The sequence below is a fragment of the Channa argus genome, chromosome 9 (genome assembly GCF_033026475.1).
Source record: "Channa argus isolate prfri chromosome 9, Channa argus male v1.0, whole genome shotgun sequence".
In the NCBI taxonomy this organism is placed as follows: domain Eukaryota; kingdom Metazoa; phylum Chordata; class Actinopteri; order Anabantiformes; family Channidae; genus Channa; species Channa argus.
The window spans coordinates 27,092,353-27,119,059 of record NC_090205.1 but is presented as its reverse complement, the minus strand read 5'-3'; the positions used below and the strand labels follow the sequence as shown (position 1 = coordinate 27,119,059).

The 26,707-nt window shown below is 44.2% G+C and overlaps 1 protein-coding gene across 1 annotated transcript; it reads left to right on the top strand.

Annotated features, from left to right (window-relative positions):
- The first annotated feature begins 510 nt into the window (after window positions 1-510).
- efnb2a (ephrin-B2a) lies at window positions 511-26,707 on the top strand. The gene is made up of 5 exons (XM_067516046.1): window positions 511-1,379; window positions 11,651-11,934; window positions 19,122-19,214; window positions 20,771-20,881; window positions 22,672-26,707. The coding sequence occupies exons 1-5, from the start codon at window positions 1,267-1,269 to the stop codon at window positions 23,076-23,078; spliced, it is 1,008 nt and encodes a 335-aa protein (XP_067372147.1). The 5' UTR covers window positions 511-1,266; the 3' UTR covers window positions 23,079-26,707.

The window sequence follows — 26,707 nt, the reverse complement described above, 5'->3', positions numbered from 1 at the left end:
AACTTGACCTGCACCAAAGCTCACTCAGTGAACACACTAATACACGCGCACGCGCGCGCAGTCCTGTGTATGAGCCGTATGGGAGCAAATGTCTTGTCTTTGTTTTAAATATGAGCCTTTAAACAGGCGGTTCTTGTTGTTTGAAAGATGCGTTTAAAACGCGCAGAATTTACATGACGTGTGTGTAGTTTTCCTGCTGTTTAACAGTAGAGGGCTTGTAACTGATCATTTGTTTTTTTTATTCACCATTATTGTATTTTTTTCTGTAGGCAATTATTGTAAACCATCTAGTCGGGTCATATCCTGATCCGTCCACCAGTCTGCGGAGAAACAAAACTCCACTTTAATTTCTCCCCATTTTGCTCACCACTAGTCACCACAGTGAACCAGTTGCCCCGCTTTGACTGACAGCAGCGCTCCTTTTGACTTCAACGCCGAGGGACCAATCAGCGTCGGCGAGGGGCGGGGTCTGAGCAAAACCAGCTCCACCAAATATTCCCAGTCGCGCTCCTTTGCAGTTACTTTCCATCCAGGTTTCGGAGCAGCGCTGTGGCAACATCCCTGCGTTTGGTCTGCGGGCGTTTCGGGACGGATCTGCAGGATTGAGCCGCAGCACTTGCTTCTGGGACCTCTAGTATGAGAACTTCCATTCCAGCTCCTTTGATTTCTTTCATTTTCATATTTGATCATTTTCTTCATTTTGACCATCCGACCTCGTTGTCTCGCCCTTCTCATTTTTCTGCTGTTGCCACCCACAGTTTGTTGCTCACAACCACCAGCTGAAAGGGGAATATCTTTCCATTCCACCACCCAGCCATCACTGTCCTTTTCACTGCTGCTGCTCTGGATTTCTGCGTGCACTGCTGGACTATAATGCAGGGGGATTTATATTTGTATTGATTTCCTCTCGCCACCCGCTCCACAGCGGACACCACCACTTTTTCTCTCTGAGGGATGTATTACAACGGGTTGAAGTGTGCGCTCTGAACAGAGGAGAATATTAACGCACTGTCTGCTGAATGAACTACAGCCGTGCGCCTTTGGTTTTTGGAAGTCTTTCATCTGGAGATGCTCTGATAGGGCTTTGTGGCCCGTGCGCACTGGATCGGGATATAAGGTGAAGCTTTTGCCACGGTCAGCCATTTGTGGAGCCTTTATCCTCTGTTTGATTTTTTTTTCTTAGTTTCCTGTTTTTGTTTTGTGGACATACACATTTGGTCATTTTGAGACGGATTGGTCACCCGACGAGAGGCTCGCAGGCTAACAATGGGGGACTCGGTGCGGAGATATTATTTTGGAGTTTTGCTTATTGCCTTCAAAGTGGACGTGTGCCGGGCGCTCATCCTGGAGTCCATCTACTGGAATACAACAAATACCAAGTAAGTGGAGCACAAGCCGCGCTGACAACTGGCCCCATATAGTGCAGTACGCTCTCCCGTGGGCCAGAGTCCGTTCGAAAATCTAGGAATTTCTTATTGGCTTCTGTGCGTAAATAACAAGAGTTAATATCGGGCAGTTTTGTACGCGGCTCCTCACTTAACCACACAGTGATCAGAACAAAGAGTCTAATTCACACAGTTCTTTTCCGCTACAATAAACCGCGGCGATTGTTGGAGTCGCGTCTGAAAATCGGATTTGGTCAAAAATGAATAAAAGCTGGCTGTTCGCGCACGTGCAGGCGCGCGTGTGTATAATTAAGCATTCATAATAATCCTTTGGCGTAGCTCCAGCAGTTTTTGTGCCGAGTTTTGTTTGTGGTTTCTGACAAACATCGGCGTTAAACACACGGGATAATATGTTAAAAATGAGAACCGCATACTCACCAGTTCAGGATGATTTCTCTTGTCTCATTAGTTTAGTTTTGAAGTGATTACTGCTTGTGTCTTGTCAGCATTGGGAATTAATATTTACGCGCAGTGGACAGTGACGGCTCGCTCGGCCGTGTGCGCCACGGTGCCACAGAAAGAAAACAGCTCAGCAGTGTGTGCGTGTTTATGGACATATTTATGTAGAATCTGCTAGATGTGTCGCTCATCTAGGTCGCGCGCAGCGCATGTAAGGTAATGTGAGTTTGAAATGTAGCGTTTTGCGTCGCCTCGTCGGCACATAATCACTTCCGCTCTGTGTATTATAATTCAGATTTGACTGTAACAGGTCCGAGGTCGTTTAAAAAAAAACATTTGAAGCCGTGTTGAGCTCATTAGCAGGCCCGTTTATTTCCCCACGGTTGTGGTTAGGAACAGTCATAACTATAATGGAGATAATATTAATGAGAGAAATGGAGGAGAGGTGATTCCGAGTTGTGCTTGAACAAGACGAGGCAGAGGCTTTGCGGAGCTGGTGGGACTCTCGGCCGGGCCTCCGCGCTCTCTCCAAATCATCCAGTAATTAAAGTGGTTAGTTAGAAATATAGTTGGTGAGATGTGAATTTCTAATGGATCTTATTGCGCCTGCAAGCAGCGGCACTCCAGTGGGTCAAAATGTGGACGTGAAGCGTCACGGCGGTAGAGAGGGGGCCGCTTTAGGATGTGCAACTTTAGATTGTCCGACACAGAGTGTATGATTTTTGTTTTTGTTCTAATGGTGCAGTAGTGGTGACCTCGTGCAGGTGATCATTTGAAGAAAAAGGCCCCTGTGCCTTTATTCTCATTTCGCTCCCAAATGGACAGTCTAAAAAATCTTGACGCTCCATTTGTCTAATACGTATACTCACAGTTCAACAAACGCTTAAACGCTTTTATTCAAATACTAAAAAAAAAAAATGTGTCTTTCCCTTCACACCCCTGGACTCAGCCCAGCGGGGGGCGCCCCTCTTTGTGGCCGTTTCGTCACGGCCAAAATCCCCAAGTCACTCAATAATTCAGCTTTTGGCTCCGGTCCCTGTCCCTCGCTTTTTGTCTTTCAGCCCATCAGAACGTCTCCAGTAACAGGTGTCTGATGCGTCATAATAGTAGCTGGTGAAAATGAACGTGAGTCTTGTCGAACCGTGCGTGTCGCAGACAGGAGTTGCTGCGTTGTTTTGCTCTTCTATACGCAGCACCCTCGGCCTTCTAGCCTCCTCAGACTGCCGTGGCCATCTGGGTCCATGCTGTGCACCAAATTGTACTTTTAGCACATTTTCAGATAGAAAAAAAAAGGCATTTGAAAATGGTTACTGTTGGTTGAGCTCTCACTGTGGACACCTCCATTTGATTCAAAATGTTGCTGTTGAGACAGGCTGTGGCCACACGAACAAACACAACTAGTTTTAGGAGACATTTGCTTTAAGGACACTTGTAAAGTGCCGGATCAACATTCAATTAAAAAAACTGCAAACGGTGCCTTTTCTTTTACAATATTAGACCATTTTCACAAACAACATTTTCACTAAACCTTTGTTTCTATAGAAGGTTCACCCAGCAAGTCATTTAGGACTTGAAAAATAACTTTCTCACAGAGCCAGAACATGAAACCTTCTCCATTTTGGTGCTGCAATCCTCAGAAATTAGTATGTCATTTCAGCTGTCGTGTCACTTTTGATTCGAAAAAGAAGAAGAAGAAAAAGTGCGCCGTCCACCCTCTGAGGCGGGTACAGGCCTGGGGCTGCCACAAATACAGGGGGCATTCTGTGGAGTTAGCCGCGCCCGTGCACATTCTTTGCGTTCTGTCTGGGTGAGGAGTTCAGAGGTAGAAGGCCAGGGAGTGATATCATTATCAAGATCCCAGACACCTCTGACAGAAGAACTCCAGCTCAATGTGGGTGAAGTTCTCCAGTTGTTAAACCCCCCCCCCCAACTATTGATTCCTCTTATTGTTCACTCTCAAGCAGGAGGTGTTGATGAAGAAGAAGGGACACGTTTGTGTGAATGTCCTAACTGTGAGACAAAAACATAACTCTGAAGAAGTGTGGGCTGAGTAACGAAAAACCCAAACTTGTATTAGCCCTCGTTTTAGACCTCTGGCTCTGTGTGCATCAGTTATTCCTTCTCTGTGAAACAGAGGATCTTTCTTCAGGAGGTCAGCAGTGTGCTCAACAGGCTGAGCCGTCCCTGCCTCTGCGTCTCTCTTTGAGTTTGTGTTAGGATGAACGTTGGAAATGTGAAGGACCGGGGCCAGTCTAATGCCTTTTGTGTGTGTGGGCTGGGGGAGAGGATAAAGCAACAGCTAGTCTTTGTGTGTGTGTGTGTGTGTGTGCGTGCATCTATCCTTATACAGAGCCCACGGCTGTGTCGATTAAACCTCATTGTTGCTTGCGCTTTACTACTTTACAGCCCTCATGTATGAACCTCCAAAGGAAAAAAAAAGGAATGACCCTACAGCCTCCACACACACACACACACACACACACACACAAAGACACACACCTCCTTCTCCTGGTAATCCATTTTGTAGTTGGGAGGGAGAAACAAAAGAGGGGCCTGCTTTACATGGTTTATGTAAAAGGAGCGCTCCCTCAACCCAACTGCAGTTCATTAACAGATTACATAGAAGCCCAGAGGCCCTTTGTGACCGGGCAGTGACGGGGGCACCTCAGTGGGTCTTTTTATGATTGTGCGTGTGTGGCAGGTCCATCATGAATGACTGACATCGTCATAACCATTCCCTCCGTCTTCCTTCCGAAAACCCCTGCAGTGCGTCTAATTTTGCTTTTTCTCCCCTTTTTCTTTCTCCTTTTGTTTTTGGAGCGCAGAAAGAAAAAGATTAGAATTTTAGCTCTGTCAAGCAGCAGCGAGAGTGAAGCCATCCTTGCCACCCTACACGAGGTGGCTTTTTTTTTTTATATAATTACTGTCAAGAGAAGAGTCTGTGATTAGAATTGTGTAATAAAATAACATGGAGAAGAAAGAATGGAAAGATGGCGAGACAAATGAATCAGAGAGCAAAAGAAGAAAGCGTCGGGGGCCCCTTGGGGCGAGGAGGGTAATTACGTCTATGCCTGCTCAAATCCCATAGGCCTGGATTAGTAGATGAAAGGTAGGGCCAAAGGCACAGAGCGCAGAGAGGACAGGGTGACAGTCAGTGTGAAGACCTCGGTCCACCCTGGCCGACTGAGGGCGAAAGCCGGGGAACCGCGGAGAACCATGTGTGGATTAACCCTCACTAAACCCCCCCCCCCCCCCCCCCCTCCTCCTTTGTCTGCAGCTAGAATCAATCCTGGCCTTGCAGCTGGGATTCAAACAGTTGCTCTTGATCAGCAGTAAATATCTACGCTGCCGCTCGCTTCACTTTGTTTACCTCATACCTTCAGAGCCACAGGAAGAGAATGAAGGAGGAGCAGGAGGAGGAGGAAGAGGGGGGGGATTACACCATGAAGGCCACTGCAGCTCTTGTTTTGTCACACACAAATCCAGCTGCCCAGTGGTTTTAATAGATAGTCTGAGAGCGAGGAATGAAAGAGGGAAAGACAGAAAAAGGCTGAGATGTCTGCTTATTTTGTCTGGTTAGTTTTTGTGTTACTGGCGACAGATGCAGTGGTTGTAACTTCAGGAAGTAGGTCCACACCTCCTCCTCCTCCTCCTCATTATATTTTTTCCTATGCTCCATTTGCTCCTGAACCCCCTCCACACAAACTTTCTCTCTCTCTCACTCACACACACACACACACACACACACACTAAAAACGTCACCAAACAAAAAGGTGAAAAAAGGCCGTTAGAAGATAAATGAGAAGAGCAGATGCCGCTCGGTAAATTCACTTTCAAGTCTCCGGGAGTGTGTGAGCCCACCTGTGCGCCTGAATCCACAGGGTCTGTCACGTTAGGGGAGAGACATGGCTTCTATTTCACTTTCACAAAACAACTTTAACTTATAATATACAGCTTGTATTTTGCAAATAAGAAAAACATTTTTCTCTCCCTTTTTTTTTTAAGCAAGCTCGACTGTGTATTATCCGTACTTTTAGTGTCAACACAATGAAAGCAGAGCAGGTACTGACGTCCACTGTAGAACCATCACACGCACAAGTTAAAAATGCTCTCTGAGACAAGCTAAGAAGGCTTTTTGTTGGAGGAAAATTGCAGCTGTCTGATTTTGCTATTTCATTATATTCTCGGAATTATAAAAAGCTTTTTTTTTTGTCTAAGTGACAGGAACATCGAGATGGTGAGGAAAGAGTTCAGGCACCTGTGGCTGTTCTCACCTTCCCACCAAACAGCCTGACAGCAGTGTGGTTAGAGATGAGAGGAACGTTCAGCCTCTCTCTCTCTGGCTCTTTCTGTCTCTGTTAACTTTTCTCCCTGCTTTGTTCGAGCAATTGGTGTGTGTGTGTGTGTGTGTGTTTGTGTGTGCAGAGAAGGGGAGGAGGATGATGGATGAAACACGATGAAGATGTGTACTGCTGCGCATTGTGTCGCTCTGTCTCTGTCTCCCTCGTGCTCTCGTCACCTCCTGTGATTAGAAATTCTGCAGAGTGACACTTTTCGACAAGTGTCGCCCTCGTTGTGGGGCAGGACAAATGGTGCGCGACACGACAGCAAACTAGAATAAGAGTGAACAAAAATTCTACAGTACTCCCGCACTCACTTTATTGTCCTTATTAATTTATATAAAGGGAATTTCTTTTAATTGATCGTTCAAGAGTTTATTATATTAAACCGCTGAAAAAGCCAACCAGAGACCTGAACAGTTTGAACTGAAACGTTTATTTTCTTCTGTCACAAATTATTTAAATCCTGAAGATATTCAGTGCACACTGGCATAAACATAAAATAGCTGCAAATCCCTTAATTTAAGAAGGTAAAGTCAGCAAATATTTATGATTTTTGCTTGATTAAACAGTTAATGAAATATTAAAATGTACTTACTTATCAGCTTAAGGATTAACAGACTAATATCTTCCGCTCGGTGCTGCAGTAGAACGAACATTACAGCTTGTTGACATTTGTGAGTCAGAAAGTGTTTTTTGGTCCATTCAAAACTGTAGGATTCAGCTGTAGATCTTTTTTCACATCTATGCACCCAAATGTTATGTTATTATTACAGCACAGAGTTCTCGTCAAACACGAACTGAGCTTCTGTTATTTATCTCTAAGTGGGAGGGGAGTGGGCTCCAATGTAACACTTCGGTGTTAGTGAAAACCAAAGTGGAGTTCAAAGTCTCCACATCTGTTCGTCAAAGTTACATGAGTTTGAGAATTTATTTTATTAATTAGTCATATTCTGTAGAAAAGGTGCGACTTTATTTGATGTCAGATTTTACTTTTGAGTGTAATAATACAAGGTATTACAAACAAAAACATACGAGTAAATAAGTTGCAAAAAAATATGTTATGTATGCTAATATACAATTAAAATGAAATTAAACGTACTCATCTCTTTCTTTCAAAAGCTTAATACGTGTGTATTATCATAACTCGAAAAACAAGGTCGGGTCAAGTGTAACAGGCGTTACAGTTGAACCCGCTTTCCCCTGTATAATTCAAATGTTTCACTTTGCTACAAATATCAAAGAACATCTACTCCCCTAAATTGAAAGACAATTATTGTTTTTCAGTTGTGAGCTTCTTGTGATAGTTTGTTCATGTATTTATTTATTTATTTTTTTTGTAGTACTAGCAGCGTAAATGTTCTGCATAATTGTCCCATGAGCAGAACAGTGGGTGGCAAATATGTAATTAAGAAATGCACATGAGTAAAATGAGTTAAGTCTAATGAATGTAAATCATATTTATACTACTTCTCATGTTTAATACTATGCCAGTCTGTATTTCCTTCTTTTATCATACAGACTATTGTTTCCATTGTTACTGAACAGCATTTAATGGGAAGCTCTCTCAGCTCTTACAGTCAGGAATATTTATGGGGGGACAGGGGGTATGTAGAAGTAGGGGTGGGGGTGGAGGAAGAGTTAAGGAGGAGTGCTGGAAAACAAAAAGGGGTGAAAGGCCAAGTGTGTCTTAAAGCAGGGTGGGGGGCCTGTGGGTGGGAGTCAAATGCATTTATAATCATGAGATGGCAGGACAAGCTTCCCTCCTCTTCACCCGAACTCCCCCCCCCCCCACCCCCTTCATGAACTGGGTCCTTCTAACACAGTAGATGTATCAGGCTCATCAGCCTCAGTCTGTGTCACCTGGTGTTGTGTGCCAGGTGTCTGTTTTCCGACACAGACTTTTCCCCAGACAGCCAACGCAGGAGGGAGGTGTCGAACAAATGAATGCGTGTCCATCTTGACAATGTTTCTGTCTTCATCGCTTCCTCAGCCCTTTGTGTTTTTTTCTTTCTGAGACAATCCACAATAGCTCATATTTGCTCTTAATCAGCCATTTTGGCAGCTTATCTTTAAACCCACATTCGAACTGTTTTTATTCCTCTTTGTATTTTTTGCATCGGCATTTATTGAACGCTTTCATTATAGAGCACTGTAAACCAGCTGGCTAAAATCCAAGTGTGAAATAGAGAGGATGGAGTGTGTTAGTCCCCTGGCAAAGGCAGATCTAAATTTTTGAATTGTTCAGACACTGAAAGAACCGGATACGGCCATTATGATACTGAATCGCACACACCCACTATGTGTTTGTGTGCAAAAAGAAGCGCCATGTTCTCCTGTGGGTTACAGTATATACGGTAGCTCTCCATGTGTAGGGGAACTTGTGTTTGACCTCTTGCTAGTTGCTAACTGTAGCACTGGTGCAAACACAGCATGAAATCCAGGTTGGGAGTAGTTTTCAGAGAAAGAGTTATTTCCCTGCTTTACATATTGGTATGAAAAGGTGCAGTAGGTGTGGGCCTGTATTCACACAGGGTGTGTGTGTGAAGGTCTTGTTGTAACACTTTCATAATTTAATTAAATAAGATTAAATAATATTCTCATGTTTGTGTAAAGGAACCTTCTCAACACATACAAGCATCACTTTATCCCATATGTCAACTCTACTTCCCCTAAAATGATAGATTCTACATTTCTTATTGTGTGTGGTTTAAAAAAAATGTACAAAACGTTACCTTTAGGCCACACTTATGGACTAGTATGTAGTTCCATCTGATGCCTTTCACTACAAACCACACATTTCTACATTTCTTTTAACTTTTAACAAGGTGTGAGTAACAACAGAATATTAATGAATAGTGTGTTTGGACACTGGATAAATCAGGCTAGCTATTAGCCTGTACCTAGCATTGTGATGCTAAGGCCCAATTAAGCCTGTTGTGACTGTAACTTTGAACACACAAATATAATGTTGATATCAGTATTGGAGTGTGGGAACAGAAGTACGTAACAAATTGCTGAACTGTAGCATTAAATGTAGTCTCTCATCCAAACTTGGAGCTTCATAACCTGAGAGCCCTGGTTTCTAAGATGTGAAGGGAATCTCGAATGCTCCTCCACATGGTTCCTGGCAAGTCAAGCGTGATGGACCAAGGCAGTGAGGACGTGGAGATGCTGGACAGGGATCTGCTGCTTATCTCTTAGTATTGTCTTTACGGAGACACAGTATTCAAGCACCTCCACCACAGTCTATGCTACATACAGCCATGGCCATGTCCACACACACACACACACACACGTCAATTTAAATTAAGCACATGCAGGTTTTCACCTATAAATTCACTAGACCACTTGCACACATGCATGAGTGCTTCTTATGTACAACTCCATAGTATTTTTGTAGAAGTGGCTTTTCTAATGACCTTTCCTCTCTGTCCCTCTTGATCTCCGTGCTCCACTTCTTACTACCCCCACTCCCCCCCCCCCCCCCCCCCCCCCCCACACACACACACACACACACACAGACCGATGATTCCAGATGGTGCTGCAACTGCAATGCATAGACGTACATAACGGTCCTCTCTGTCTCGCTTGCTGTGTCCCTCACTGGATTCACTGTACCACCACTGAGTGTGTTCCCTGAGGGCACAAGAAAATATTTGCACGGCCTAGTTAGCTGCTGTGTGTGGGCACACATGTGTTTGTGTCCCTGTGTGTTATACGCATGTGCAGGCTGTTCGAGAGGGACGGAGACATATTGTGCGTCTGTATCTCGACGTAGGACAGACAAAACCTGTGAATGTGACAGAGTACACAGAGAGAAAATATATAAATGCAAATCTATAAACTGTACCTGTTAATCCACGTCTGCATTGAATTTCCTTCTTGCTATTTCAGTGAGTGACCTGTTAATAATAAATCCATGTCCCCTATGGGAAGGCTTCTGTACCAGCCTCTGTCTTTATTGTGTGAAAAAAAAAAAAAAAACAGTAAAGACCTTTACGTCCTCACTGATAGATTAAAAGACTGTGTTATTTTCGGTCTCATTGCCTTTGAAATGAGCCAATGCTTATGACTCTCATGCACTTTCATTCAAGAATAACATGTGGGCCTGTCCACTTAGAGGCATCAGTGTTTATAGTATATATCCTTGTATTTACAGTATACTCTGTACAAATATGATTGAGTGGTTCCAGGAACAAAAGTAAAAATTACCAATAAATTCTGATGATTCAAGAAAACACGTTGAATCTTTCTGTTTCGATCACTGCAGCGTTTAATTTATGGTTCTTTTCTTTATAGACTATTATGCGTAATAGAACATTTAGGCATTATGAGGCATGTGACACTGTCACAAAATAAATTACAAAATAATACATTTTGCAGCACCAGGACCTGTGAATTTGTATTATAAGCTCAAATGCATTTGCATGTGCTTTTCTCTGTAATCTTAGGTTTGGTGAATGTCATAGTGGAAAAAAAAAAGTGTCTATTATAACTATAAGGATTATCCAAGGTTAAAAAATGTTAACTTTTATTTTCACCAGTTTCATCTCTGCGTTATGGGCTCAGGAACTCCATCATTACCCACTGGTCCCAAACTGTATCACAAGAGAATATAGTTGACATGTTAAACCTACAGTGTTAGGCCCCACTATGATGTTTCCATCATCTACATTAGTCAGTATTCGCAATGCATTCCTGTTGTGTTTGCTCATACCAGTATTCACAGTGTGCCATAAAAAGCCTCCTGGGTGTCTACGGTTAACATTTTAAATTGTATTCAAAGTGTGGGGCAAATTCGTTTAGCAGATAAATACACGGTTTCACCTCTAATTCAAGCTCCAACTGTGAATGTGTGTTTGTGTGTGTGTGGGAGCGTGTGCAATCACAGGAATGTTGCAGGGCCTCTCAGTACTTGGAAACTAAATGGCAACATTATTTTACTTTTGGGAATCATTTAGGGAAATTCAACTACCCTCCCAAACAAAGCCCTCCAGGCTCCCTGGCTATGTGCATGTTCGTGTCTGTGCTGCTGTTCACGCTGTTGTGAATTCGCCTCATCAACCTGAGCTTTTATTGGTTTTTAATTTTCTGTTTTGTATGCCAGCACTGCTCTGCCATTTCCCTCGCATGCGGCAAGCTCCTCATCTATCCAGTTAATTATTCGCTCCTTCCATCGCTGCCACAATGCTGAAGAAAGCTCTGTGATTTTATCTTCAGATATTAGAATGTCTTAATGCCGCACACACGCACACACACACCACACATTCTACCATTATCCTTCATCATCTAAAATTAATGGACACAATCAGTAATTAATACATCAATAATTAAGCAGACTTCTCATTTTTGCGAGATATGGAGAGGCTCAATCGCAAACACTCCAGTCTACAATGTATAATGAATGACTAATCATCAGTGTTTCTGCAGCTAACTAATCCTTCCCTGCCTCTCTTTTTTCAGATTTGTGCCAGGCCAAGGCGTGGTATTATATCCCCAAATTGGGGATAAGTTGGACATCGTGTGTCCCCGCGTGGATGGTGGCGTGGGTGATGGTGTAGAGTATTACAAGGTGTACATGGTGCCCAGGGAGCAGCTGGAGAGCTGCACCATCACCAAGGCTGACACACCGCTCCTGAACTGCGTCAAGCCCGACCAGGACGTTAAGTTTACCCTCAAGTTTCAGGAGTTCAGCCCCAACCTGTGGGGCCTAGAATTCTTCAGGGGGAAAGACTACTACATCATCTGTAAGTACTTGTCCATTCCCTCCTTAGAGGGGAGGATAAATTAGAGTTTGACAGTGTTGAAGGAGCACCTGCTGGGGACTTGATTTTCATTCTGTGGTTTTAGATCTGTCTTGTTCTGGTCAGTAAGGGGTACAACAGTTTGGTACTGTTAAAACTTGCCATTTTTTTTTTTTTTTTTGCCATCAGTCACATGCTCATACTTTTGGAGACAATGTTACATTCACAGCTCCTCTCTCAATGTGTAACATCCAGTTGAAGGTGACTTCATACATTTTCCCTAAAGGTTATTAATGGACATTCTGGGAAATACAGGAAACACACTCAAGAAAATGAAGCTGGGATTGAAGGGGCGGTTTGGGGGGTTCTGGATCATTCCACACTGACAAGATCCAAAAATAAGCTTTTTTTTCTAGAGATCTTACTGATATAAGTGCATGGTAAACATTTGAGAACCGTTTGAAGTTATGCTAAAATACAGTTCAAAGGGGGTCTGTAACGATTCAGCCTTTGGGATTTGATTCCAGTATAAATCAAGCCTCTGGCAAGATCCAGCATGGGTATCATAAAGCCAAACCATTCAAAGATATTGGAGCGATGAGTAGTTCTGATGTTTAAAGAGATTAAGAATGCTTAAACCATAAACAGCCTCCGAAATCACCCTGCACCTTTCCAGCACTGGTTTGTAGACGATGCAGCTTAACAACTTCGGCTGAAGCACACAGAACCCGTAAAGATCCTAAGGTGTGAGACACTTTGCAGCTCATATCTTTTTGGCTTCGAAGTGATTCACCATCCAGTCCCGCAGTGCACGGTGTGCCACTCCTTTCTGCTGATTGCCCGTGATGTACTAACGCCATCCTGGGAGGAAGTTCTGATGTGGTTTAGTGACGGCCCCCTGGTTGGAAACATTGGAGGTGGACTGAACCATCTGTGTGGTGCTGATGGGGGGGTGCGCCGCAGATAGGACCATCTGTGAGGCTCTGCCACAGCCATCTGTGAGCTGTCACAGTAGGGGAAGGCCACATATTTGAGTGACTACAAGGAAAAGGGGAAAAGAAAAGTGAGCAGGATACACGGCATCTTATCCATCTTGCATTGTAGTAGGTGAAGCTTAATTTTGCAAATAAAATGTGAAAAGGAAGAGCTCATTGCTCTCGACTGTACAGATTCGGCTTCACACTGCCTGCAGTGGTCGGCTCCACGTTACTCAGAAGTCCTGCTGAGAGTTCTGTCAGGCAGCTGTTTGAGGAAAAACAGGTTGTCTGGCATAATTTACTGATTCACATTTACTTAAGCTAGTTGAAAAGCAAACAGGCCAAGGTGGCTTCTCTGTCACTAATGTGTCATAGCTGCAGGATATTTGCATGATGGGGCATGTCTGGCTCTGTTAGAGACTAACAGGTAAATATGTGGTCTTGCAGGTGATACATTCAATGGAGAACATACGCTTGTTAGTTTTTTTACCTTGGTTCGGTGGCAAATAAGCTGTATGACAAAACCTGACAGGTGTGGATGCGCACGCAAATATAACCAGAGGAAGAGGACCAGACCAGAGAACTACAAAGGCTTCTGTCTGAAGACACACAGAGACATGATCACCCTCCCCTCTCCGGTCCTCCTCAGCTCCTTCCATCCAAACGCTGCAGTTAATTATTGATGAGCAGTTGCTGGTGTTTGCTTACCCCGCTTTTCCCAGCTCTCTGCCTGCGCTCCTGCCGCTCAATGTGATCGCGTTGTAGCGAACGGAATCTGGAAGACAGGGTTAAGTTGAGGTTAATGGAAGACATGGGAGAGAGTGTAGCATGGTCCACTTCAGGTACATATAGGGGGACAAGTGGCACAGACAGAGATACATGCATGTGAGGGCAAAAGAGGCACATGGGGTGATATTCGAAGAGGGGCGCTGTCTATCATGAGGCTGGAGTTGCAGCTTGGAGTGATTCTGTGCAGACATAGCTATACTTCCACACACAACAGTCCTCCTGACTTTATCTGGCTCTCTGCAGACAAGAATATTCAATTCTCCCCCCGTCTCATGCTAAAGCCCCTGCTCTCCATCAGCCTGCCGAGTCGACAAGTTGGAACAGAGAGAGTGGTGGGAAAGTTCAATTTAGAACTTTTAAAGAGGGGTCGGAAAAATCCAATTTTGCAGTTTTTGCAAATTCCCCTCCACCCCCCCCCCCCCACCCCCCCACCCCCCTTGCTGCCGCCATCCCGCCAAAATGCTAATGTGTAGCCTGAAGAGGGGAGAGAGGGGAGCTGCTTCTGCATTGGAGTGTGTCATGTTTTGCTGTTAATTGCCTTCTCTTGGCTAGCTCTGGTCCCTATTTTGCAACTTTTTTACAGCCTGCTGCAGTTGCATTGTGGTGCCATGTTGTACACTTAGTGCCGTTCCTTTTTGAGGTATTGAATCGGGAACCGGACAGTTTGAAAGCCTCCATCATAGCATGAATACAAAGCAGCTGCAAAGCAGAACAAACAGTCAGAGAAAGGTGAGTGTAGGTGTGGTCAGAGCCATGGTTGAATTTACCTCATGGTGCTGTATAATTACAAAGGACACTTAACATGCCCTTGTGTACCTCTGCATGAAAGCATTTTGCTCTTTGTGCGTGAGTGGCCATCAGTGTATTGAGCATAATACTGTCTGAGGATGAGGATTTCATTAGTCTTTTGGAGTAAACACTCGATACGTAATTAATTAACCAGCATTTAATCCGTCATTTCTTCTCACAATTGCCAAGACCCCCACATCAATACTACAGATCTGAGTGTCAACCAATTGGATTAGACCTGCCTTGTGTTGTGAATTGTGCCAAGGCTAGACCTAGATTAGAGGGACATGCTGGATCCCACCCCAAATTCCAATACCACCCTTTTATATTCAAACAACAGTGACCTCAGTGCTCAGGATTTGATTGTGACATCCTGTAGCAAAGACAGTTGTTCAAATCTGTGTATTGTGTTATTGTCTGCTCGTGTGTGTTTGTGCACAGCTTTTCATGTGATGAATCTGCTCGCATGCTAAGAAAGTACTGTTGTATATGTGCATATTCGCGTCTTATTTGGGCATACAAATGTGTGTGTTTTGGTGTGTGTGTGTGTGTGTGTGTGTGTGTGTGTGTTCATTTTTAAAGTGGCTGGCGCACAATGCTGCTCCAGTTGAAAGCAGATGAGTTTGATGTGATTGTTTGCGGCAGCATGGCCTGCAGCCGAGAACCTAGTGAGCTAGATGATTACATGAGCTAAAGAGAGAGAGAGAGAGAGAGAGAGAGAGACATGAATAAGGAGGGAAAGGGGGCAGAAAGAGTGATGAAAGCAAAGGAGAGCTTTAGAGAGAGAGAAGAGATGGAGCTAAAGGGACCGAAGGAGCTAGAGAGTTTAGAGAGGGCAGGAGAAGGACAAGGGTGCAGTCAGAGCAGACAAACAAAATTTTCTCAAGAGTTTTTAATCACCTTCAGCTTCATTCACAACAGAAAACACAACCCCCTATGAGGTGATTTTAAAATGTGCTTTCAGGTCTCAGTTTGATTCTTTGTTCACTCCCGTCCTGCAAAGTTCAGAGTATTAAATTGCCGGTGGCATTATTATCACATTATGAAAATGGGCGAAAGGATTAATCAGCAATAGTCGCTGCTTAATGTGTGACTACGTGTGGGAAGATGCTAAAAAACAGAGGATGTGTTTTGTTTCGGTCAAACTTTTTAAACGCAAAGTTGCAATGAGCCCACTTCTCACTGCTCTAATAATTGAGAGTTAATTATAAACCTTAAGTGGATCTAAATAATGGATTTTTTAATGCTCTGGAGCAAGCACGCAGTTGTGATTAGTAGTGGTGGTGCTTATTATGGTTTTGGTATTTGAAGGTGACCCAGCTTTGCCCCCTGCCTCTGTCTGAGGGTCACCGGAGTCTCTAAATGAGAAGGCGCCCTGTCACAAGCGATTAAGGCACATGGTTGTGATGAGGATTAAGCCTCGCAACACCAGCACTGTGATGACGGCTTCATGCTCCACGGCAACACAATGGATGGCAATTATGCTCACAGTTTAGATCATAGCTGCCCTAAACTCCACTTCTTCTCTTTCTCTCTCTGTGAACGACACTTGCTTTCCTGTTGCTCTCTGGTTGCCATGCCTTTGCTCTGTTCCACTATTTATGAGCAGTCCAGCATTGTGTTTCAGCTCTGCATTGTGTATTAATTATACCCACAGAACTTGGCAGTGTTAGTGAAGCAGAACTGAACTGGACTCCACATATTTTGCTGTGTTATGAGTTATATAAGTAGTTATAGTAACAATGGTCAAATCTACAATTTCAAAGCAGATGACACTGTCAAATGAAGCTCGAACATTAGCGTACAGCAAAAATTCATGCGTTTGCTTGTTTCATTAGGGGAAAGGAGGAAGAGGAGTTAAAGGCTCACAGTCTTTATCAAATTAAGAGAGTAGAAAATCACCCCGTGTTTAACCAGACACTCAATTGTGAGCTGCAATCCACATAAACAGGAGGAAATTAAGTTAAGGAGGCTAAATTAAGTTAAGGAGGGTAAGGGTGGGGTGACTTGCAGTGTCTGTGTGTAATGTCGGGGGGGGTGGGATTTGGAGTACATGCTCATTGTGTTCAATTTCACAGGTAGACACCATTTGGTGCTTTCCCATTTGTTTGAGACCATGTGTGGCTGAAGGTGTGTGTGTGTTTCTGTTACACCCCACATGGCCACTTGGCCAACGGTATGATAATAGACTGCAATTCATGGCTCATATAGACTGAATGGTGATAGTAGCTTTTCTTTTCCTTCCTCCTTGCTTGCTGCACTAGTGGGTTAATCTTTTTCACCGTTTTTTTTCGTTTTCTTCCTGCTCCCGTTCCCCTCTCCATCTTCCCCTCCCTGCCTGGGAGTCTTATCTGGCTGCTGTAATGCCTCCAGTAATTGTGACTAAATCGAATTGTGAGGGTCTTGTATGAACCAGGTCTGTCCCACCTCTCCTCCTACCGTCTTCCCCTCAGCATTAGGGATTAGCTGGTTAACGCCAGCCAGCTAGTCTCGCAGCCTTGTCTGGCTGGGCTGAGGAAGGCCAAGTCATTCAGGCGGCCTGAGCTGATTCGACAATTAAATTCTGTTTAAATCCAAGTCAGGCTTGCCGGGTCCGCAGCCTTGGCATCGAGAGTGGATGTTTACTCTGCATTTAAAGTGGAAGAAGGATTTAAATAGGTTAAAATCAATCAGGATTGAATGTTATTTCTTTTTTTGAGAAGTCAGTAAAATGTGATGAAATGTTACAAGCAAGCTTAAAAAAGTAGTCGTCTTCACTGTGGAGAGGTGTTGATAGAGAGAACGATACAAGTACATTTGAAAACACGTGCACCTCAAGAATTCATGTAGCTCGAACTGCACAAATCGGTCGCTAAACTGTATTAGGATGGTTGAGGGCATGCTGCAGGATTGTTGGGCTGACAGGTTTAGAAAATAAACACATTCACATAGAGGCACAGCAGCACAAGCCTTTAAGGAGCTTTGTCTGTAATGTGCTTTTCGGGTCTTCACTGGAAAGCCATAGGTCAGCTAGAGAAGGAGACAGGGGAAGAGAGGAGGCGACACAGAGGGAGGGAGTCCTTGTTAACATGCTCTTTGTGTCCACTCCCATCACCGTCTCATTGGTGCAATAGGATTGGGACCAAAATGATTGGTAGCTGGGAGGGAGGCAAAGCAAAAACAAAAAAAAGAAAAAAAAAAGTGACAGGGAGAAGGAGAAAGTGGCGAGCTATGCACGGCTTAATTTCTCAAAGCTATTTCAATCGGGATCTCTGCAGAGGCACCTGCCTTTCAATTCCGTTGAACTAGATAGAAAACAGTGCAGCAGGGATGGCACAGGGTGTGTGCAGCAGGATGGGGAAGCGACTACAGGGGTGAAAGGGGCTTGAAGGAAGAGGTAGAGGAGAGAGAAGTGGAGATGATGGGGTGCTGTTCAAGAAAGGGGAAAAAGAGGAGGAGAGAGCTGGAGGAGGAGAAGAAGAAAAAGAGGAGGAGGGGTGGGGGGCAGGTTTAGTTAATGCGGGCCACTGAGCGCTGGTGGGGAGCCAAGCCGCTAAGCCCTGGCAGCTCGTTAGCCTCTGTGTTACTGACCTGATAGACCACAAGGCCTCCTACCCCACCGGCTCTTGTTCAACACCCCCCCTTCGCCTGCCGGCTGTCCCACTCACGATGGGAGCATACTGCAGTGCTGCCCAGTGGTCTCCAGGGGCAGCACAGATAAAAGCAGAGGAGCAGTTATTATGGGCTTGGAAGCATCCAGCTGTTGATGCCTTTGGCAGGCCAGCGTGCTGTGGGCCACATCTGGACATGTTCGATTTCTGTCCTAACAAACCTGCAGTTTACTGTTCAAAAAAAGCTCCTCAAAGCATCTGTTGTCAGATACAGGATGCCTTGCACCACCCCACCAGATTCCTCTCCCAACATATGCTGCTGGCCCTTAAACATAGTGTTTAGCAGTGCACTTCTGCTGTTGAAACACCTTTTAAAGATCCCTTAAGCTCTTTTCATCTAAAGGCCATTGAGGCTTTACTTCCCTCCCTCTGTTTCCCCTTCTTCTCACTACCTCTCTTGGAAAAGTGCCCCCTTTTTTTTTTTTTTCAAATGCCTTCTGTTTACATCCCTGAATATTTTTGTTTTTTCATATTGTAGGCAAAATCTGGTTTGGTAAACATGGCAGCAAATTTGGCTTTTAGATCTAAGTGTTTGAGGCCCTTTTAAAATCCAAAAGTGTGTTCTTTAATAACTGGCTACCGGTCTGTGGTGTGTCGTTAGCACTAATGCATGAGAAGTCCAAGAATTTTACTCGGCTTGCCAGCACGGCCACATTGTCTCCCTCGCCTCTCATCACCTCCCTTAACTGCCTCCTTCAGCACGGTCAGAGATATCACAGTCACAATTACTCAAGCTAATTGACTTTGTGGATGTGAAATATTCCACAGAATTTAGACAGTGTGGAGGTGATGAACGAGTGAATTGTGAATATATTAATGCGGGTTTGATTCATATCCCTCCTCCTTGCCATGTCTCTGTCATCTTTAGGAAGTGGCTGTTTTTCTGAGATAGGCTTAAAGGCATATAGCCACATTTCTTTTTGCAGCAGATGCTCACAGTGACAGCTCATTCTAACCCTGCTCCCCTCTCTCTTGTCTGCTGCAGCTACATCTAACGGCACCATGGAGGGCATTGACAACCAGGAAGGGGGAGTGTGCAAGACCAAGTCCATGAAGATAACCATGAAAGTGGGACAAAGTGAGTATTGTATTATTGAATTACGGCTGTATGCCTGCTGGGGCAAGTGCGGCAGCCATAATGCAGCGCCCGTGTATTGCACAAAATCATGTGAGACTCTGAAAGTGCCCTAATGAGGTCATAGGAGGCTGTACAGCTCCACGCAACTCCATCGTCTCCATGACACCTGGGGCTGAGAGGGGCCAGGAGATGTAATCTAGCGTCTAATGCACTGACAGACACACACACACACACACACACAGAGTTTTGAATGCTTGCATGCACAGATGCACAGAAAGCGACTACAAGACCTTGTACACATGCAAATTTAATTTAGATGCACGTAAACACGTAATCACATGATCGGAACCTGGTCTCCCACCGTCTCTGAGTGTCTACACACTGCCTCTGAAATAAACACGCACACACTCACACACACTGCAGACATACTAAGCCCTATTCTTAATTATAGTGATAATTATTCATAAATCAGTTGCACACTTGCCACCCAGAGTGGTAATTTCCTGGGGTTGGCCTTCTTGTCAACACCAGCTTCAGTGCTATTGAGAATCCCTGAAGGTCAAGGAATTAATCAAAGCTGCAGCACTCTGAGGAGGAACAGAGCAGGTGTTGAACGGTATCTAACACTTTGTAGTGCTGAAAATCAGCCCCAGTGTTGAGGAGATGCACACAAATCAGTGGATTTGTCACATGAAATGTACGATCACTGTGATTGCTCTCACAACCTGAGAGCACTGGTGATTTTAGCAGCAGATGCTCAATGAGTGACTTCACCGTTCAGCCAACTATGTTGGAGTCTGCGCAGCTTTAGAACCAAAAAGATGAATCAGTACACATGTCAGCAGCAGTTACAAACATATGGACCCACAGCAGAATTGTAACCATCCGCTTTTTGCGCCCTGGAGCTTTGGACTAAAACATTCAATCGGGGTGGGGGAAGGACGTTGAATGCATATTACTGACAAACATCATGAGCAAATTCGGATTAGAATGACTGTCAGCATGATGGACCGCTGATTATGTTGCTGTGTGGACTGTACCTGATGGAAATAGCCCCACCGTGTAAACTGGTGGTAGATGCTGGTCATTCTCTCTTAAGCCTTTCATGATCCTCCAGCCGTAGCAGTCACCTTAACCTGTCCATTGGATTATGAAACGTACTTACTTTCTGTGCAAGGTTATCAGAAGCAGCAGATGTCAATTTACACGAATTGACATGTAGCCAACAGAAAGTTGGAAGACAAAATCATTCAGCAGGTCAACATATTTCAACAATTTAATTTAGAAAAGCATAAATATGTGACAAGAATGTGCAGACAAAATGTGCTTTGGAGTCATTCGTTGCACTTTTAGGAAAAAATGAGAATATCTGCAATTTGAAAACTAATACATATCTTTGAAAGGTCAAACGTTCAGGTCCAGTCCTATGCAGCAAAAAAACATGACTGAATTATGAAATAAAGGGTCTTTGGAGCTCTGGACCTGCACCCTTAGGTCCATCAGTAATTCACACACAGACACATCTATTAATTCCTCTGTCTTTGCTTTTTTCCCAGATCCCTCTGACCCTATTTCACCCAAAGACACCCCCACCAGAGCACCCTTCTTTCCCAAGCACTCAGATGGGAAGGAGACCTACAACCCTAACGATGTGCTGGAGAAGTCAGGTGAGGTCAATTATCCTGACCTTAAATGCTGGGAAAGTTGTAATTGAGTGCAGGATTTATTGTAACAAGTTGGCATTTGGGCGCACAATTGTTCAGCCAGCTAGGAGCAGATAGCGCTAAGTAAGCGTGTGTGTGTTTGCTAGAGGCACCAAGGTGCGTGTGTGTGTGTGGAAAGTGAAGGAAAGAAAGGTCAGCGATTCATCAGCCAGTAATTGAATGTTGCCCATAAAACTGATAGGCATCTCCGGCCTCTCAAGGACTTGCAAGGTATCTCCAAGCTGGTTCCATTCCAACCTTGACCCGCAGCTTAAGTGACATTTTCAGGAAAATGGTCCGATCGCTGTGTGCCATCTTTTTAACAACCTGTTCTCGATAAAGACACACACTTGTTTCGGGCCTTGAATTACAGCTCGGACCGACGTGCCGACTACGTGCAGACTGCTCTTATCTCTGCTATTATATTGCAGTTAAAAATCTCCTAAGAACAAAATCAGACTTGCAGTTTCCGGAGTGAGCTGTGTGTAAAGAAAAAAACAGGAAGGGCCACAGAACAAAAAGCAGGCTGACCTACATAAACAGTTCTCAGGCCTGTCCCTCTTTCTGTTGGTTCACTGAAGGTGTGGCCTCACCTGACAGTTTTCTATTTTCAGTCCCACTTCGAACGTGTTGATCAGCCTTTACATCCACGCGGCAACAGTGCTCTTCGTTTTGTGTCGTCTGTCACACGTTTTTATGTCCCATCTCTCTATCCTGACCATTAGCAGGAGCATATGGGCAACAGAGTACTATGGGCAGAGCAGCTGAGGCAGCATAATCCCCTTGTAAAACAACGAAAGGATCCTTGTTTCGGGCCGCCTGCCATCGCCTATCCACAGCAAAAGCACTTTTAGGCCCTCATGAGAACAGCGTCAGACAGGGAGACACAGTATTCCTGCCTGCTCGCAGAACACGCTCCTGTCCCGGGGAGAACAGAACACACCCGCCTTGAGTGTTGGATGGGAACCAGAAGTGTCCATTGCTAGGAGACAGAGCGCAGCTTGGCTTTCATAATTGATGCCTCACAATGACATCAAATATTTCCTCCTTATTCTCTTCCCTGTGGGGCTGTTAGTTAGAAAATGAAGTTACTTTTTATGTCTTTCAAAATGCAATTTATCTAAGTGCCATTTGCTTGTGTCTCCCCAGCCGTTGTATCTCTTATCAGGCTGTGCTTGTCCTAGTTTCAAGGTTGCAGTCTTCACTGGCTGAATTTGAATAGCCACTGATCGAGTGTGACCTTTTTTTTAAAAAGCCCTCTATAGGCAGGCTTCCCTCTCAGTCACTGTGCTGCTGGCCTGGTTCTTGCACATTTGCTGTGACATGATGATTGAGAAGAATCAAAAGAAAATGCAGAAAAAGACACAACTTCGACTGCCATTGTTCTTCTTGGAGGCCATATTCGGCATTTCTGAATTAGGTTTTGACTATTTACAATTCCAAAATTTGCTGATGTTTCTTTAATTCGCTGTTATGCAGTGGCTCTTCTTCAGCTCTTTTTCTTTCAAAACCTGTGTTGTCTTAGATATGCACAATGAGTCCTTTCACATTAGCCTGGGATGTACAGGGTTTGATCTTCTGTTTGGTAAGAAGGCTGAGCCTCGCTCCGAAATATTGAGAAGGAAACTCCACAGACGAGTTGGAAACAGTTCATAAAGCCTCATGAAGGTTTTATGAAGCCAGTCAGGAAGCTTGGATTTTAAATAAAAAATCAGTCTATCACGGTACTAACTTTCCTTTTCTCTGTTTCACAGATGTATCGCCTAGAGAAAGCAACGACAGTGAAAACGGCGACAAGTCCTCCAGCATCATTGGCTCAGAGGTGGCCATCTTTGTGGGCATCGCCTCCGGCAGCGTCATCTTTATCATCATCATCATCATGCTGGTGCTGCTGCTGCTAAAGTATCGACGGCGGCATCGCAAACACTCACCACAACACGCAGCAACGCTGTCTCTAAGCACTTTGGCCACGCCCAAGCGGAGCGGCGGCAGCGGGAACAATAACGGCTCAGAGCCCAGCGACATCATCATCCCGCTCAGGACTGCTGACAGCGTCTTCTGCCCACATTACGAGAAGGTCAGCGGCGATTACGGCCACCCAGTCTACATAGTCCAGGAGATGCCGCCTCAGAGTCCGGCCAACATTTATTACAAAGTCTGAGGTGGAGCTTTAAAAAGAGATTAACTGGAACAGCCCACTGGTAGAGCGGGACTTCGGATTTGGCTGGCACCGGCGTCAAAACCCCTCCCTGCCTTTGCAAACTCTCACTTCTCTCTCTTGTTCTCTCTCCCACTCTGTAGACTCCTCTCCTCTGATGTTTTGTCAATTTCTTTCCCTTCTTCAAAGTTACAGTGACACCTTGTCCTCTGGTTTGGTCACAGTCGGTGCGGATGGTATTGGGTTGGAGGGCTGAAGAGATGTCACTGCTGCTGCTGCCACTGCTGCTGCTGCTGCTGCTCTCTGGGGCTTTTTGGAAGCAGAGAGGACAATCTCTTCTTTCCCCAGTGTTGCTTCCAGTTTTGTTTTGTTCACTGCGGCCAGCAATTTTGTGCGGGAACTGAGTGCTGTTGAGGGACGCCTGGATGTATGGACGTTGACTGGGCAAGAGGAGGAGTTTTTAACCTCACCGTTAGAGAGACTATTGCTTAGGAAAAGGGAGGGAAAAAACAAACAAAAAATATATGAGGAGAACAGGTAGAAGAGCAAATGGGCTGACCATGAACTCACAAAATGGCTGCCCTCCCTTGACGGTCACTAGACAAGAGAGACTGTGGATTTACCAGCCAGATGGGGGGGGGGAAGAGGAAAGATTCTCTCACTGATGTGGAACTTTACTGACTGACTCTTGGAGATCACTCATTCACGCTACCACCTACATGCTCACCATCACATACACACATTCACCCACTCGCACAGACACACTGTCTCACCAGTCAATGTGAACTGTTTGGGTTTCAGTGTGGGTTCCACCGTTTCTCTTGGTCCCCAGTTTTCTGCAAATCTTCCACATGTTACTTGAAGTAAAGAAGTAGATTCCCTCCCATTATTGTTATTATTATTATTATTATTATTATTATTCTGTTTTTTGGGTTGTGTCAACATGTCCTAGCTTGTCTTAGGTCGTATCTTGTTTTCTTTTCCTTTTGTCAAACGTGACGATCAAGTGTCCTAGCAGTTGCAAGGAGTGGCAAGAGCGTGAAAGGCAGTAAATGTTTTTTTTCTTTTCACTTTTGCACCCTGTCCCCACCTCCTTGAGAGAGAGCAGAGATGTCAGGTTTGCCCAGGGGGCACGTGGGTAGAGGGGAGGACTTTCGTATAACTAGTGCAGCACTTTTACATCCCATTCTCAGTACCTCCACTCTCTTCAGAGCAGTCCACAGAGAGAAAGACAGAGAGAGACACACAATTTGGTTGGAGATGGGAGAGTGGCTGTAGCAAGCGCTCACCTCCGTTCCTTTAGAACCTGGGCTTTTTACACAGGAAAGTGTTAGGGGCAATAAGAAATCCAGTTCGCCTTACTGCTGCATTTAGTTCCCCTCGCATCAGATAATGAAGAGGCCTAATCGATGTTAGCTGACTAAAACAGCTCTAGGTACTGTCATGTTTACCCCCGACGGGGCAAACGGTTTGCCCTACAGGCCGAAAATCAGCGCGACTGGTGCTCTCCTAGTCTCATTTAAAATGAAAGCACAGGGACATCTACATCTATACAGTGACCACAGAGTCGCAGTTTTCCATTTGCATTTCTTTATAGCGAGTTTTTGGTTTTGCTTCCTTTTTTTCAGTGCAGAATAGATGTTCATTTAAAAAAAAGGACAGTACATAGATGAAAACTAGAGAAAAGGAAATAAAAAGAAGAATCTATTTATGATAGACACATAGAGCACAGGTGTTGTCAGGCAGTATGGAGAAGAAAAAGAAGTAATGTTAATATATTATGGTGTAAGTGCACATTATGCAATCTAGGTTTTCGATCATTTGCTATCCCATGACCCACTAAGTCCCGTTCTTCATGAGCCAGCGTCCACAGACTTGGGGCTCGGTCCCGAGCCCCCGTTGTACACCCCCCCCCCCCCCGTGCCTGAGGACCGTAGACTTTTACAACCCAAAAGAGCTCACATTGGTGTACACAAAGGCAGAGTAGCTGTGTCGCCCACACTCACTCAATGTAGCATCACCCAAAGGATAAATCTTATAATCAACCAGTGGCCCCCTCCCCAAATCACCCCATTTATCATATCTTCTGTGCATGTGTGTACGTGCGTGTGTGCAAGTTGACCAAGTTTATTTTGAAGTGACTTCCCATCCTTTAATATGTTTGGCTTAGGATCAGAAGGGTGACTTAGGCTTTCCCCGTGCATCTGTCAGCCCATCACTGTCATCATCATGTGTTCATGGTCAAACTTCACCGAAAAGCCAAGCCTTGTATGACCTGAGGTTTGTGCCTCTAAGAGGCCACAAAATCTGCAAATATGCAATTCTTATTTATTTTTTTAATCAATTCTGAGAAAAAAAAAAACACACCTATGGAAAGTGTTCTTAACCAATGAAAGATGTAACAACAAACAAACGACACAAAACTAGCAAAAGTACGTCACACAAGCCTGCTGTTAGTTTTTTCCTGTATTATTTGTAGTATTATTTGAACCTTTTCTGTTTGAAGTATGTGCCGTAGTACTAAGGTAAACTGTGAACTATGAAAACCATTAAAAAGCGTATATATCCCACCTGAACAGGTATTTGAGAAGAGGTGAATAAAGACACACTTACACAACAAAGAAATGGCTGTTTAGTTGCTGTTTTGTCTGCGGCAAAATATGACAATCTTAGTTTCTTTTAATCTGACGCCCTTTTCTTAGCTGCCACATAACTAACACTCTCCCAACATGGACCAGGATCAGTTCGGCCTGTTTTTAAAAAAAAAAAAACGTGGTAGTGATGCTGTGAGAGTCTTAGCACATGGGCTAGGAGAAGCACCTCAGGCTACTGTAAAATGCCTTGCTCGTATGGTCAGCCCTTGGTCACTTGACTCAGTAAATTTGCACCGTACTTCTGTAGGTAAGAAACTGTAAATACCTTAATGTTTGTATTGTATATGGATCCTGGGTTGTTACAATAGCCTTATTCACCTTTTTAGGTAAAAAAAAAGTACAGAAAAAAAAAAGGAATTCACTTCAGTAAAACAGAGCATACTACTTTTTTGGTAAATAGCTTATGTAAATATTGACCAGAACCCAATAAAACATTTTTATAAACTCTTAAAGTAAGATGTTTTGTATAAAATTTGAATTTTTTGCTATGTATTTTAGCTAGCGCTCGATGGAAAAGCCCATGTCCGTGTCCCCGCTCCCTCCCCTTCTGCACTGTTTCCATGGTAATTTGGTTACAAAAATGAGAGAAAAGTTGCCAAACCGACTGCTGCATATTTGTGCCATAAGTGTGTACCATAAATATTTATTGAATTAGTTTTTTTTTTTTCCTTTTTCTGTTTGGTTTATGATTTAATTTCAGTCCAGTTTGTAAGTAACACAGTATTATATTTGCATTGTTTTTTTTGTCTGCCCCTGGTTTTCTTTACTCACGTCATGGTGACTGGGTGGCTGTAGCCCCCCTCTCCCCCCAACCCCCCCTCCTCCACCTCTTCTTTGCAGTATGAGATGGCCAGGCTGTAATAAATGATTTTAACATTCAAAAATTCCAAGCAGTTTCAAAGTGAGGATAAATTACACACATTCCACCAGTCTGTTACAAACTGAAAATGTTTTTCAATAAAATGTTTTTCCTATGGA

Bases quoted from the DNA above. Each gene is read 5' to 3' on its own strand.
- efnb2a (XM_067516046.1), top strand. From the start codon at position 1,267: ATGGGGGACTCGGTGCGGAGATATTATTTTGGAGTTTTGCTTATTGCC. The intron at 1,380-11,650 runs GTAAGTGGAGCA...CTCTTTTTTCAG, and splicing joins TGGAATACAACAAATACCAA to ATTTGTGCCAGGCCAAGGCG. The intron at 11,935-19,121 runs GTAAGTACTTGT...TGTCTGCTGCAG, and splicing joins GAAAGACTACTACATCATCT to CTACATCTAACGGCACCATG.